Source organism: Nannospalax galili, unplaced genomic scaffold (assembly GCF_000622305.1).
Source record: "Nannospalax galili isolate Female #2095 unplaced genomic scaffold, S.galili_v1.0 scaffold886, whole genome shotgun sequence".
In the NCBI taxonomy this organism is placed as follows: Eukaryota; Metazoa; Chordata; class Mammalia; order Rodentia; family Spalacidae; genus Nannospalax; species Nannospalax galili.
This window is the reverse complement of record NW_008355971.1, coordinates 1412667-1427606: the sequence shown is the minus strand read 5'-3', so window position 1 is coordinate 1427606 and position 14940 is coordinate 1412667. Positions and strand designations below refer to the sequence as shown.

The 14940-nt window shown below is 50.9% G+C and overlaps 1 protein-coding gene across 4 annotated transcripts; it reads right to left on the bottom strand.

Annotated features, from left to right (window-relative positions):
• Window positions 1–1728: 1728 nt before the first annotated feature.
• Window positions 1729–13631, bottom strand: Spred3 (sprouty related EVH1 domain containing 3). 4 transcript variants are annotated; one of them, XM_008853914.2, is made up of 6 exons: window positions 13559–13631; window positions 12003–12090; window positions 10620–10788; window positions 10449–10525; window positions 6178–6321; window positions 1729–5494 (listed from the first exon to the last, which is right to left on the bottom strand). In XM_008853914.2, exons 2-6 carry the CDS (start codon window positions 12084–12086, stop codon window positions 4829–4831), a joined length of 1140 nt encoding a protein of 379 aa, XP_008852136.1. In that variant the 5' UTR covers window positions 12087–12090; window positions 13559–13631; the 3' UTR covers window positions 1729–4828. The 4 variants fall into 4 exon arrangements, with proteins under 4 accessions (XP_008852136.1, XP_029412432.1, XP_029412430.1 ...); XM_029556572.1 differs by lacking the exon at window positions 13559–13631 and adding an exon at window positions 12469–12602; XM_029556570.1 differs by lacking the exon at window positions 13559–13631 and adding an exon at window positions 12469–12601 and having other exon boundaries at window positions 1730–5494; window positions 11910–12090.
• Window positions 13632–14940: the final 1309 nt, after the last annotated feature.

Below are 14940 nucleotides of genomic sequence, written 5' to 3'. Positions count from 1 at the left end.
TGTCGTGCAATGCCGCAGAGGTCAGAAGAGGGCTTCAGATTCCCCTGGAACTGGAGTTAAGGACAGTTTGTAGCCACCGTGTGAGTGCTGGGAATTGAACCCAGGTCCTCTGCAAGGGCAGTCAGTGCTCTTAACCGCTGAGCCATCTCTCCAGCCCAGTTCCATTCCTTTTTAACCCCTGGCCCTATTTCTGTTGCTGCTGCTCTTGCTGCTGCTGTTTTGCATTACAAATCATTGTTCTGAAGACAGGCCTGGTAGCTTACACCTGCATCTCAGCAGGCTAGAGACTGAAGCAGGAAGATTGCTACAAAGTGAGGCTCTGTCTCAGCCAGTCAGTCAATCAATAAAATCATTGTAATCTCTTCCCGACTATTCTTTCTGCTGAGAGGAGGTAATGTGGGAGACTCAAGACTCCCGAGTGTCTTTGCCTTTTCTGCTCTTACACCTGCCCTGCTCTAAGGCAGGACAGACCCAAGGAAATTTGTTGATCTAAATAAGACATTTTAAAAAATTTCTCAGGCCATATATATATATCATACACAAGAAAAAGAAATAATTTTTTTTCTTTTTTGAGCCAGAGTCTATGTAGCCCTGGCTAGCTTGGAACACACTATATAGACCAGGCTGGCCTCAAACTCACAGAGATCCACCTGCCTTTGCCTCCCAAGTGCTGGGATTAAAGATGTATGCCACCACACCCAGCCTATAAGAATAAAAAAATTTTAAGAAAATTTAAAAAGGACCTGCAAGATGGCTCAAGTGGTAGAGGGTGCTTGTCACCAAGCCTGATAACCTTTTTGATCCCTGGAATACACATGGCCAAAGGAGAGAATGGACTCCCACAAGTTGTCCTCTGACTTCCACATACATACACATAAATATTTTTAAAAACTTATTCTGGGGGGCTGGAGAGATGTCTCAGCGGTTAAGAGCACTGACTGCTCTTGCAGAGGACCCAGGTTCAATTCCCAGCACCCACATGGCAGCTACGAACCGTCCTTAACTCCAGTTCCAGGGGAAACCAAAGCCCTCTTCTGACCTCCGCGGCACTGCATGACACGGGTGCACACACATACATGCAGGCAATACACTCATACACATAAAATAAAATATAAAAAAACTTATTCTGGAGCTAGGCGTGGTGGCGCATGCCTTTAATTCCAGCTCTCAGGAGGCAGAAGCAGGCAGATCTCTATGAGTTCAAGGCCAGCCTGATCTACATAGTGAGTTTCAGGCCAGCTGGGACTACTGAGGAGACCCTGTCTCCAAAAGACCAAAAAAAAAACCAAAACAGTCCACAAACCTGGACTAGTAACCTTAACTCCTCCCTTATACTGTTTTTCCTTTGGTGCTGGGGATTGAACTATAGGCCCTTGCCTATGCTAAGCACCTGTTCTACCACTAAGCTACATCCCCAGCCTTGATTCTTTCAAACTCCGCATCAAAATCTATGGACTCTTCTTTCAAAACATCCATATCCTCCCTCATAGGCACATACAGTACCCTCACCCTGGTCCTGTCCATTACCTCTGGAGGGACTATCACAGAAGCCTTCTGTCAGAGTGCCCCTCCCACATAGCTACAGGGATCATCTGAATAGTGCCTTTGTGTGGCCCCATCTCTCTCAAGGTAACAAAGTCCATTCAGTGTCTTGCTAAGCCAAGCAGATGCCCTGTCACCTCTCCCAGAATTCTCCCTGCTTCCTCCCCTTCAGGCGCTATGGTTCTCAACTGTTGTTCAAACTCTTCCAGGTACACTCCAACCTTAGTAACTCACACTGGCTGCACCCTCTGCACACCAACAGAACCCCCTCACCTTCTGCAGGGCTTTATTCAAATGTTTGTTGTCCAATTTATCATTGGTGGTGCCAGCTGCCAGGTTTAGCACATGATAGGTGTTCAGTAAATAGATTCGTTGAATGACTAGATGTATAAAACTCAGATGGTCTGCTTGGGACTAAAGAATGTGGAGGGAAAGAATTGTAGAATACTTGACACCTGGCACTTCAGGGAAGCAAGTGGACAGGGCGCACCAACACAAATAAAGAACACAGACTAAGACTTTGTCACAGACATTTCTTGGAGCAGATCTCAAGCCCCCCTCCCCTGATGACAAGGCTGGGTCTTTGGCCCCCATCCTCCTACCACTTCAGCCTGCACTGACAATGATGATGTTGAGGTCATAGACTGGCTTGGAATCAAGATCAGGAAGATAAATGTTGGGGCGCCTCCTCCTAATCTGGGGGCCAAGCATCCAATCTAGGGGCAAGCAGCTGGGAAATTGGGCCTGGGGGCTCCAGGATCTGAGGTCTTCCTGGATCTCAGGGTTCAGCCCTCCAAGCACCCCGGATGTGGGGGTGATGAAAGGTAATCATGGATCAGAGGTGGGTATCAGCAGGGAACAGGGCTGGGGGACCTGGGAGAGGCAGTACTGGGAGATGGGGACTGGGGAACCTTCCCCGGTCCCCACTGCTTAATCTGAAGATCTCACAGCACCGTACAGCACTCTGGTCCCCCATCCCACCCCTCCTTAAAACGAGGTAGGTTAAGAATGGAGCTTCCCCCCGCCCACCACAGAAGGGGGGAGACCGAGGCACAGAGAGGGGAATGGGGACCCAGGCTGCCCCAGCCCCCAGTCCCTCCGCCCTCAGCTCTGGTGGGTCTGACAGTGATGAGAGCTGGGCAAAGTGGGGATGGGAGGGACACCCCCATTCCCCATTTTCTCTCACCCATCCCAGGGTCTGGTTGGGAGAGCTGAATCTCACAGGTTCCGGATGCAATAGTTAATAATTTAAAGGGAGTGGCACAAGTATTGATCCCTTGAACCTCCACAAGGCCACCCAAGGCTGTGTAATGAGGAAAGTAAGTGCACAGGCCCAGGAACTTAGGGCCAGATGCAAGTCACAAGCCCACAAAATATGGGAGAATGTCTTGGCTCTGAGACCTTGATCCCCCAATCTAGGACACCAGATCTTAGGTACACTGGACACCACTTTCTCCTTGAGGCAAAAAGATCATGGCACTCTCCTCTCCAGAAGAAAAATGTGGGGATAGAGCCATGAAACAGGCTTTGAGCTTTCTAAAGCAACTCCCAACTGAAATGGAAAAGGTTAATGGCAGGATGGGCTTGGAAGAAGAGTCTGCAAGGTTGAGGGGTGATAGGGACTCCCAAAGGGCAATAGTCAGCCCAAAAGGTACTGTTGTGCAAATCAGAGAAGGGCAGGCCTGCCTTTGATGGGCCACCCTGACCAGCAGATTGGCATGAGTCCAGGTGTGCATACTCATGCAGCTGCCTGCCTTTGATTAGCCGTCAGCTTCCACAATTCTCTGTGGCCATGCCAGGCCCTAAAGGTGGGACAGCAGAGCTGCTGGGAGGTGCTGGTTTTCCAGAAATCTGAGTTCTCACTAGTGCGAGTGCCCCCCTGGGATAAAGGGGTAAGTCCCGGGATCATGGGGACTTCTGGGTTCCATGGGCCTATGGATGGCAGAATCCATAGGGCAACAGTCCCCAAGGAGGTGGCACAAGCAGGATCTGTGGAATCCGGTGAGAGGCATCTGGGGGCTTCATCAATCTAGAACAGCATTGAATTCAAGGAAATCTGAAATCTAAGGTCCTAGGGCATCTCAGATCTGAGTGTTTCTGGTATGCAGGGACCAAGGTCTTGGGTCTGGAACAAGCCCAAGGTTGTGGGGGCTTGAATCCTGCACCTGAGTCAATGATACCTTTGAGTCTCAGACCCAGTGCTCTTAAAGTACCTTGGAGTTGCTCAAGAGCTGGGGGCCAAGGGATGAGAGGCTTGGGTTACCATGACTACCCCATCTTCTGAGCTAGACTCCTACCCAGACTTTAGGGGATCAGGGAATGTGGGTAGAAGGAAGCCAAAAATTCCAGAACATTTTGGGTCTTAAAATCCAGGTCCAAGGGAAACTGAAATAGGGCTATCCGAGTACTTAGACCAGCATATTGGGCCCAAAGTGCTGGTGGCCTAGGCACCTCAGAGCCCATATGTAAGACCCAATATTTCCAATAACAGTGGCTTGAGGGGCAGGTGAGTCTAAGGAGGTCTTGGAACCCTGGATCCCAGAGCATCTTGGTGTCTATTATCTGGAGCTTGCTAAGCTCTGGAAAGGGCTTTCCAAATCATTTTGGTTGGAGAACACCTCATCTTTGATCATATCTAAGGGCTTGGTGCATCTTAAACCTGAAGTCACTTGGATATCAACTGAAGGTCAGATCTGTGGATACTCAGGAGTGGGTAGACTGGGGCCACGAGACTATCCCAGATGTGGGTACACCAGGTCGTAGGTGAAAATTCAAGGACCATATTGGGGGTGATTCTGGGTCCCCTGGTCTCAAGACCTAGGGACTCATTTGATTAGGAAGGGTCAGGTATTAGCAACTCCTGACTAACTCAGGGGTAGGGGGAGATATGGAATCAGAGTGTTTATGGTGTCAGATATGACCCAGGTCTGGGATGGGCATTTAGACAAAGCCAGGGTCCAAGTTCCTTGAGTCTCAGGGATGTGTGTGCTCCTGGGCCCTCTGAGATACAGAGTTTGGAGATGTCTGTAGTCTCCTCAGTGAGGAACAGGGAAAAAGAATCCAGAATTCAGGACACCTGGGTCCCCTCGACGGCCATCCTGATGAAGCTGGGTCTGGGATCTCAGTTCTAGGTTTCCGGTCCAGGTACCAGATCTGGTATCTCTCAATCCAAACTCTAGCTCCAAGTTCCGGATGTGCCTAGGTTTGGGTTTCAGGTTCACAAGGAGTTCAGGATCCTGGACCCTCCAGTTTGGATCCTCAGCCTTCCGGACCCAGCACCCGGTCCTCACCGCGCAGCCTCCTCGTGACGACCCCCGCAGCCTGCGCAGCCACATCGTGCTGCGACCCAGTGACACGCACGCAAGGGCGCATAGCAGCAGAGGCAGGGCACTGCCAGGGAGAGAGCGGCCAGCGCGGCCCAGCGCGCAGCAGGGCGCGGATGGCCCGGCTCGCAGGCGCACGGGTCCGAGAAGTCGCCCTCAGCGTCCGACAGGCAATGGTAGAGCAAGCTCTCAGCGCACCACAGGCAGCTGAGCCTGCGCACCAGGAGGCGACCTGGGTCCGGGGCCTCCGCACAGCGACCTCCACGGCCATCCGCACGACGACGAAAGAGCGCTCTGCAGTGCACACAGCGCGCTGCCTCCTCGGCCTCTGGGGAGGCCTTGGCTGGAGCAGGGGTGGGGCCCGGGCCCGGGGGTGGACGAGCTGGAGGTGCTGGGGGTGCAGCTTCGGTGAGAGGGGTAGGTAGGGATACTGGGGGTCCTAGGGCTGCACCCCTCAATGCACCAGTCTTGGGGAAGCTCACGACGCAGGTAGACTGGGCGAGAGGTGCCGGTAGTCCAGATCGCCGGTAATCCTCATAGCCACGGCCACACCAGCCCTGGCTCCCTGCCCCGGCTAGGGTCTCTGGAGGCTCCGGTATCCCAGTGAACGGTAGAAGCGGAGGGTAGCTCTGCAGAGCCAAGGGACAAGGACATAGGTTAGCAACATCTATGACTCACTCACCCCAACAGGCTACCCAGGCGCAGAAGACCCAAGAACGCCAAGACACAGCCACAGGCATCAGACATCAAGGACCCTACCCTCTAAAACTCTCCTGGGTTCAGAGTTTAGACTTGCAAGACCCCAGGCCTATTTGAATCCCAAGTCCCCTCAGCTCGCAGAGGAATGCATACCCCTTCAGGACCTGGTGGCTTAAAGCTTCCCAGTTCTGCCACTTTCAAGGTACGGTGGTCCGCATCCCCAGCCAGTATAAAAGAAGCAGTCTTAAGGAGTCCTCTCATGACCTGGTAGTCATCGTCTGACATACTCAAACATCTCTCCATGTCATCCCCCAGCATAAAATTAGACGGCCCTCAAATCTCCAAGAGAGCTAGAGATTATGGAAGCTGGCACCCAGCCCTCAGGAGCCCAGGCCTGGGAATCCGGCACTTTCCATATACTAGGCAAGCGCTCTACTACTGAGCTACATCCCTAGCCTCAGCCTCTTCCTATTCCACCACCCCACGCAGCTCAGTAGTGAGGTCAGCCATTTCTTGGGATCTGTGTCCTTTCTGTGCTTCAGCTTCACACTGCTTAGGGTCTCTAGGGCTGCCCTTTTCTACCCAAACTACCGCTGGGGGGCGGAGGTCGTACCTGAGCCGAGGAGCGGCGGCGCTGGGGCGGAGAGGCCGAGGTGAAGAGGGAAGCTGACTCCACGGTGACAATAGGAGCCGCAGCCGAGGTGGGAGGCGTCTCCTGGCGGCTGTGACTGGAGGAGGAGTCGCTGTCCACGTGGGACTGGGGGACATTGGAAGCCTCAGGGCAGGGAGTTCCCCCTTCCACATAGACCTCCCACCCACTTAGAGCAATGGCTCTGTATTCAAACCCTCGCTCTGCCACTGATTGGCTGTGGGGACCAGCCACAAGTGAGCTCACCTCTGAGCCTTAGTGTCCTTCTCTGTAAAATGAGGGTCAGCATTGTACCTATTCATAATGATGTAGTTAGGTCACTGTCAAGGGCACAACACCTTCCTGAAGTACTCAGGGCTCTGCTACTGAGTCATACCACCATCCCTTACTGGTGGATTCCAGGTAACAGCTCCACCCCCAGCCTCATCTCCCAGACCCTTGCTGGTGGATTCTAGGCAAGCACCCTGCCACTGAGTCTCTCCATTAGCCCCTCACTGGTGGATTCTATGCCTACCATCTACTGCTGAGTCATATCTGGTTTTTTGAGGAGTCTCACTTAACCTAAACTGGCCTCAAACTCAGAGTGCCTTCTCTCAAGAGTAGCTGGGATTGCCATGGGAGGTGGTACAGGCCTTTAGTCATAGCACTCAGGAGGCAGAGGCAGGGGCATTTCTATGAGTTTGAGGCCAGCCTGATCTACATAGCAAGTTCCAAGCCAGCTGGGGCTACAGGGAAACCCTGCTCAAAAAAACAAAGGTGGCTGCAGAGATGGCTCAGTGGTTAAGAGCACTGGTTGTTCTTACAGAAGACCTGGGTTTGAATCCCAGCACCCACATGGTGGCTAACAACCACGTGTAACTCCAGTTCTAGGGTATCTGACTCTCTCTGAGGGCACTGTACCATAGGGGTACACTTATACACATGCAGGCATAACACTCATACACATAAAATAAAAATGTATTAATTTTAAAAAAAACTTGGGAGGCAGAGGCAGGTGGATCTCTGTGAGTTCAAGGCCAGCCTGGTCTACATAGTGAGTTCCAGGATAGCTGGGGCTACAGGGAGACACTTTCTCAAAAAGACCAAAAAAAAAAACCAAAAAAAACCGGCAGGTCATCAAACCATCCTCTCACTTCTTGGAAGCCCTTTCCCTTGGATAGCAGCACCTTCCTGCCTCATTCTCACCACTCTACCTCAATGGAGCATTTCCCCACACTCAGACACCCTACATCCAAACCAGGCTCTGTACTTTACTAGCTAAAGCATAACCTCTCAGACCAGACCCTCTGCTCCCTTTCTGTAACTTGGACATAATTCCCACCTCATTTGTTCACTACCTTCAGTCTACATTCACTGAGCACCACAGTGTACCAGACACAAAAGCCACTGCAGGGTTCAGCTTTGAGTAGCAGTTCCATAGACAGAAACTGTCTGTAGTTTCTCATGCCAACCTCATGCCCCATGACCTGGAGATTCTCTCCTTTTCTGCCCAAGGAACTAGTTTGGTTGTTTGTTGTGTCCTCACAACTTTTCTGAGGCAAAATGCATCCAGACATTATGTGCCTCATTTATTTTCAATTTATTCAAGCCATTTACTGAGCACTTACTAGGTGCCAGGCAATGTTTTAGGAACTGGAGGTGAAGCAAGGAACCAGTAAAAGATACTTGCCCTCTGGAAACTGACATGCTAGCATAGAAGATGGACACTAAGCTAACAGATAAGAAAACTATCTTTTCAGAAAGGAAAACATCTTGGAATGTGGAGGGCAATTAAAACCAGAAAAGGGATAGTGAGAGATTGCAATTTTTTTTTCTTTTTTTCCTTTTTCTTTTTTTTTTTTTGAGACAGACGTTCATGTATCCTGGGCTGGCCTCAAGCTTGCTGTGTAGCCCTAGAATGACCTCAAAGACCCTTCTGCCTTCACCTCCCAAATGCTGGGATTGCAGATGTATGATGGGGCTCTAAGCCACAGCTTTATACATACACTAGACAAGCATTCCATTACCTGAGCCACATCCCTAGCTCAAGAATGCAATTTCACTTTCCACTTTTCACTTGCTCAATGAAGTCACTAAGAAGAAGTATAAAACTTCAAAACTTCGAAAAGAAGAGAATCAGTCATGTGGCAATCTGAAGGTGTAGTCAATGCGAGCGTCCCAGGACAGGAATGTCAACAGTATTGGGATAAGAGTGGGGACTTCAGTTCAGTTGGGGCTGGAGCAGGGTGAAGGGGAAGAGAACCCCAGGGCCAGAGACCACAGAATCCTATGTGTCATGATAAGACTTTGTTCTTTACCTTGAGTGATGGAGCCTTGGGAAAGTTCTGAGTGCAGGAAAAGGGCCTGATCTGACTCAGCCATCATCAATAGGAGCCCTCTGCTATGTATAGGAAACTCGAGTTAGGAGTCAGGAGAGAGGGGGTCAAGGAGAAGCTGTGGAGATGATTCAGTTGGGAGATGAGGTTGGACAGTTACCAGGAAGGTAGCCGGTTCTAATCATTTTCAAAGAAGAATCTGAGCTGGGGCTGTAGCTCAGTAGTAGAGTACTTGCCTAGCATGTGTGGGACCCTGGGTTTGAGTCCCAGCACTGAAAAAAAAAGAAAGGCCAGGTGTGGTAACACACACCTTTAATCCCAGCACTTTGGAGACAGAGGCAGGTATATCTCTATGAGTTCCAGGCCAGCCTTGTTTACACAGTGAGTTCCAGGCTAGCCAAAGCTACATAGTGAGACCCAGTTTCAAAAAAAAGAAAAAAAAGAAAAGAAAGTGGAATCAATATTTGTGACAAATTCAATGAGAAGCATGAAAAACAAAAAGAGCTAGCCAGGCGTGGTGGTGTACACATGAAGCTCCACACTTGGGAGGCTGAGGTGGGAGGATCGTGGGTTCTAGGCCAACCTCATCTCCTAACTGAACTATCACCACAGCTTCTATCACCTCTCTCCTGGCTCCTATCATCAGTTCCTCCCACATAGCCAAAGTGACTGTATTCCCTCACTCAGAGCCCTCTGTGCTCTGTCGTGCAAGGTAAAGGGTACAATAGAGGCTGGAGAGATGGCTCAGTGGCTAAAAATGTGCATTGCTCTTGCAGAGGACCCAAGTTCAATTCCCAGCATCCACACTGGGTGATTCACAATGGCTGTAACTCTAGTTCCAGAGAGATCTGATGCCTCTGGCCTCCAGGGGAAACTACACTTACAATTTGAAAATATAGCCCTTACAATGACATCTAAGATCCCATACCATCTGGTTCCTGGGTCACACAGCCTGTGCTATGTAGTAAGATCTTGTCTCAAAAAAAGGGGGGGAGGTTCTGTCAATCAAGGACAACTCCAAGGTTTGCAAGTCTACAGCCTGAGCAACAACTGAAACATGGACTTATCAATGCATTTGTTCATCCATATACTTTAAATATTTATTCATTTATATATATTTTGGGAGGGGAGTCTTTCTGAGGCAGAGTCTCCCTGTAGCCCTAGCTGACCTGGAATTCACTATGTAGACCAGGCTGGTCTTGACTCAACAGAGACTGGCCTGCCTCTGCCTCCAGAGTGCTGGGACTAAAGGCATGTGCCACCACACCCAGCTTTATTCATTTTTATATTTTATCTTTTTTTTTTTTCCTGCCTTCTCCACTGAACTAAAGCTCTACGGATAAAGGAAATTTGTTTTGCTTACTGATGTATCCCCAGTGCCTAAAACACTGTCTGGTACACAGAAGGTGCTTGGTACATACCCTTGAACAAATGCATGAATCACTACAGAACAGAAAAACTAAGTGGGGTATGATGGTAAAATACAGTAATCCCACCACGGAAGAGGATGGAAAGCTACAGGCTAGCCTAAGCTGCACAGTGAGACCCTGCCTCAAAAAAAGGAAAAAAAAAAAGGCAAGAAAATAAAGTCAGGCATGGTGACATATACCTATAATCCTAGCACTTGAGAGGGAGAGGCAGGAGGACCTAAATTCAAGGTCATCTTCAGCTATATATCAAGTTCAAGGCTGGCCTGGGCTACGTGAGACCCTGTCTCAAAAACAGATGGATTGATTGATAGATAGATAAATAAATACAGAAAAATTAGAATAACCAGGATAGAATAGTCATTATCAGTTTTGACCAGATTTTGTGTCCTTAGCATGTAGCCTGGTGCCTGCTACACAACAGGTATTCAGAAATATTTGTAGACTAGCACCAATCCCTTGCCTTCCATAGGAGAGGGGCCCCAAGACTCACCGTCAGAGGGCAGGGTGTCTCTGCAGTGTCCTGGGAAGGAGAGGAGGAGGAAGAGGAAGAGGAGGGGGTGAGCGAGCCTGGAGCAGGGAAAGAGGCAGAAGTGAGTCTCTAGGCCCCAGCTTTTCCTACACCTACCCTCACAGCCTGGGTCCCTGCACCTGCACCACTCACCACGGCTGAGTGCGGCCAGCGCAGCCAGCAGACTCTTCTGGAACTCATCAGCTTCTGCAGGACTCTGAAATGTCAGCCCAAACTTGCAGTCGCCTAGGCTCCAGTGGTGGAAGATAGGGTTCACTTTGTTGTAAACCAAGCCTGGTCTCAGGGTACACTCCAAAGTGGTCTGAGGGGTAGGAGGGGGCAGGTCAGACAACTCTAGCCATACCTGTGACTCTCTCCTGACCCCCAGCCCTTCTCCAGGATCAATCAACCTCATTTCCAATCCCAGGTGTACTGATTCCTGAAACACACCCTAACATACCCCAATTTTAGAGGACATACTTCTGAGACCCCAATATTCCTTCAATCTTTTGATTTCTGTATTTACCTAATTGCTTCCTCTGATGCCCCAACAGGAACCTCAAATCTTATTAAACATTTAAAAAATTAACCCCTTCTGACTGAAGAATAAGTCTTTGTCACACTTTACTGAACATATCAAATCCTACAGTCAATTTCCTTTTGATGCCTCAATCATTTTCTGAAAATTTACCTAGGAAGATACTAAACTTCTACACATCCCCCCTCAATCTAGCCAACCCCCTCCCTAGATGTTCCCTCTATGTCCTTGTCTAATATCCCCACTTCTTCCACACCATTCCAAATCCCCTGCTCTGGAAATGCCACCTTTTCCCCAAGCTTTGCTTTTCTCTTGAAATAAGGTCTCACTATGTAGCACAGGCTGGCCTCCAACTCATAATCCTCCTGCCTCCGCCTCCCATCCTCCTGCCTCACTGTCCCAGGGCTGGGATTATAAACATGTGACATAGAATTATCAGTTGTATGTGACACTTTCAAACAGACCCCCATAAATGCCTCCAGATACTTAGGGCAGACATGGGCCAGTTGGTGGAGGGCATCCTGGTGAGCATCTTTGAGCAAGATGGAGCCAGAGGAGAGTACTGAGCAGAAAAGGGGCATGATATGAGTTGGGTGTGAGCAGGGCCCTTGTGGAACAGACCAGGGTTGGAGAAGGAGCAGGAACCCAGCAGGGAGACCAGTAAGGGGTTGCTGTGACAGATTAGCCAGAGAAGCAGTGGATGGGACCTCCCTAATACCCTCAAATAGCCCACAAATTCCCTTTTCCATAATCCAGATATTAATTTCCAAACTCCATCCCACATCCCCTAGGGATGGAGGGACAGCTTGACCTCTCCTTGTCCCCCTTTTCCTTGTCCCCCCCTCCCCAGCCCCATCCCTGCCTCCCAGGATCCCATCCCACCCCCACACCCCAGGGTGGCTCACTTTCTGGTCCCGTAGGCGCTCCCCGTGGATGACGTAGTGCCCCTGGCGGGTCCCCCCCTCGGGTCTGGCCCCTCGGACCCGACAAACGCTCACCTGGCTGAGGCCCCCGCCCCCCACAGGCAGCCAGCCCCCACTGGAGTCATCTCGGGCCATCACCACGGCTCGGACCCGCACCATGTACCTGGAGGAGGTGGAGGGGGGGACAAGGACAACACAGGCCATGAACGCAATTCCTGCTCCTCCCTGAATTAGTCCCCAACCCTCCTCTCCTCTCTATCTTACATAGGGATTTACCTCACCCTCAAGCCACTAATATCCACCACCTCCCACCCACTGCCCAGTTTCTTCAGCATGGCTTCTTTCTTAGTGACATCTCTCCCACCTTACCTTCCCCGCATCTACCTTTTCTCACAATACCCACCTTTTCTGCATCTTCCCCCAACCCCATCCCCGCAGTCTAGGTTTGCCACTTCCCCTCCCCACCCCCTGCTTATCCCCTCAACTCAGCCCTCCTTCCCTCTCAGCACAAACCCACAGCCCCACCCATTGTCCCCCTCACAGCTGGGTTCCTGCGCATATGTATTTTCTCTGGGCCCATCAACTCAGCTCCAGTCTCCTCAACATTGCCTCAGCACCCCCTTTCACCCAGGCCACTAGCTAGGTGAGAAACCCTGGCTCTCTTCCCCCCACCCCTTCCCGGATTTATGAATGAGACCGGATGCAAAGCTCACTGAGTCACCCAGCAACGGGGAGATGGGCAGGGAGCAGGGAGAGAACCAGAAATGGCCAGAAAGAGAGGCCGAGAAAGAGATGGAGGCAGAGGAAGCCAGTAACCGACGACCGAAGCGAGAGAGCCAAGGAGCACTTCATTCACAAAAATCAGGGCTGCTCCCTTTGGTCTCCATCGAGGGAAGCCAAAGGGGAGAGTTGTGTGTGTGTGTGTGGGGGGGTACTGTTCCCTCCCCGCACCCCCCCAAGCATCCTTCAGAAACATTTTACCCCGCCCCCAGCTCAGGGACTGTAGCCCTCCGCCTAGTCATCAGAATTCAGCCCCACTGCCCCCCAGCTGAGGGACCCTGGCGCCCAACCTAAGGGACCCCGGCAACAAGCTCTAGCCCCCTCCCCCACCTGCAGGCGGCTGGGTTTCCCCAGCCCTTCGGGAGGGGAAGGGGCGGCCACAGCGCCCCCAGCCCCCTTTTCTCAATGGGATGGGATTTTGTGAATGAGAAGTCACGTGACGCTGCTTTCTTTGTCCGCCCGCCTCCCCCGACAACAGGTGAAGCAGGGAAAGAGGGCAGGGGTCCCCCTCAAGGGCCTAGCTGGAATGGGGCACTGGGATCTCGGGGTGTCCTACGTCCCCACACATTTATTTTCCCGGGGAGAAAGATCCTCAGAATTCCTCAATGGCGAGGGTCCACAACGGAATTTTGTGAATGGGGCATCCTCGAACGAAGTCCAGGACCCCCAAATGGAGACAGTTACCCCAAATGGCTACCGCGTAGTTTAGGGGCCCCCACCCCTCTTGTCCTTCCAGCTGGTGTCCGCGGGGTGCACCAGTGGGCAGAAGGTGCAGCTGCGGTCCTGGCCGCCCCCTCGCTGGGGCAGTCGGTCTGTCAGCCCCCCGCCCCCTCGCCGCCCTGGGCACCTGCCTGGGAGGCTCCGGCCGGGCTCCAAGCGGCGGCGACGCGGCCTCCTCCTCCTCCTTCCTCCTCCTCTCCTCCTCCTCCCCTCCTCCTCCTCCTCTTCCTCCTCTCCTCCCCCTGCTCCTCCCCCCTTCTCCTCTTCCTCTTCCTCCCTCACTTCTGTGTGTGGTATATGTATGCATGTGCACTCACTTGAGTGTGGGCATGTGGAGCTCAGAGGTTGACTTCAGGTTTTCCATCTTATTTATTGACTTGGGTTTCTCCCTGAGCCTGAAGTTTTTTGTTTTGGCAAGACTGATTGATGGGCCAGCCCATCAAGATCCTGTCTTCACCTCCCCGCCTAGGGAGCACTAGGGTTAAGGCACGTGCCGCCTTGCCCAATTTTACAGGAATATTATGATATAAACTCAGGTCCTCACTGTTTTGCTGCAAGCACTTTCTCCACTGAGCTATCTCCCCAACCCCACCCCTATGCAGATTTTCTTTCTACTCTGTCTTCAAGTAGGTCCTTTCTCTCTAGTGATGTGCCATAGAACCTTCAGCAGCATCTTCACCCTCCATGAATGACATCCTCTGTATCTTCAGCTGGGCAGACCCACTCTCTTTGGTTACCCACAGGTTACAGTCTGCTTAGTGCTTTAAGTCAGAAAGCCAGGCCCTCACAGCACTGTCCTCACTGGTTTGCTTCCTTTCAGAGATCAGGGGCTGGGCTGGCTTCTTCTTCATTATCTGTAAACCAATGATTGGATTTGCCTGGCTATTTTGTCAGTGGAAAGGATATTAGTTACTTTTTAAAAGAATGTAACAAAATACCTGACATACATAATTTATGGGAGGAAGGATTTATTTTGGCTTATAGTAGAGAGGGCATGATGGAGTGGCTCCATGGTGGCAGGAGCACGTGGCAGCTGGTTACAACATGATAGCCAATCAGGAAGCAGGAAACAGGATGGGAATCACTGTCGGGCCCTACATCTACGTGCCAGCCAAACCTTACGTCCCTAAGGTCTCTAACCTGCAAAATAGTACCGTCAGTTGGGGACCAGGTTTTCAAATACATAAGCCTGTTAAGGAAGGGGCAATTTCATATCCTAACCATGACAGAAGCACGGTAGGAGCTAATCTATCAAAGTGTAAGCAGAAATCCTCAATGTTTCCCAAGAGAAGGAAATTGGCATGCTCAGAACACTTTAGATTTCTGAAGTAATAGTTGCTGAGCAGTCAAGGAAAGCCTGAAGCAATTGGTGTTCCCATTGCTTCTGACACACATTTTAGTACACATTTAGTGTAATTGTTACATAATCCAAAACTCAAAAGTGTCTTTTCTCCAAGCTGGAAAAAAATAGATTCACATTCATAAAGCATTTACAAGCTCTTCCTCCCTTCAA

Coding starts and splice junctions, on each gene's coding strand:
- Spred3 (XM_008853912.2), bottom strand. CDS start 12,086: ATGGTGCGGGTCCGAGCCGTGGTGATGGCCCGAGATGACTCCAGTGGG. Junction 10,789..11,909: donor AGCGCCTACGGGACCAGAAA/GTGAGCCACCCT, acceptor CCTACCCCTCAG/ACCACTTTGGAGTGTACCCT. Junction 5,495..6,177: donor GCCGCCGCTCCTCGGCTCAG/GTACGACCTCCG, acceptor TTGGCTCTGCAG/AGCTACCCTCCGCTTCTACC.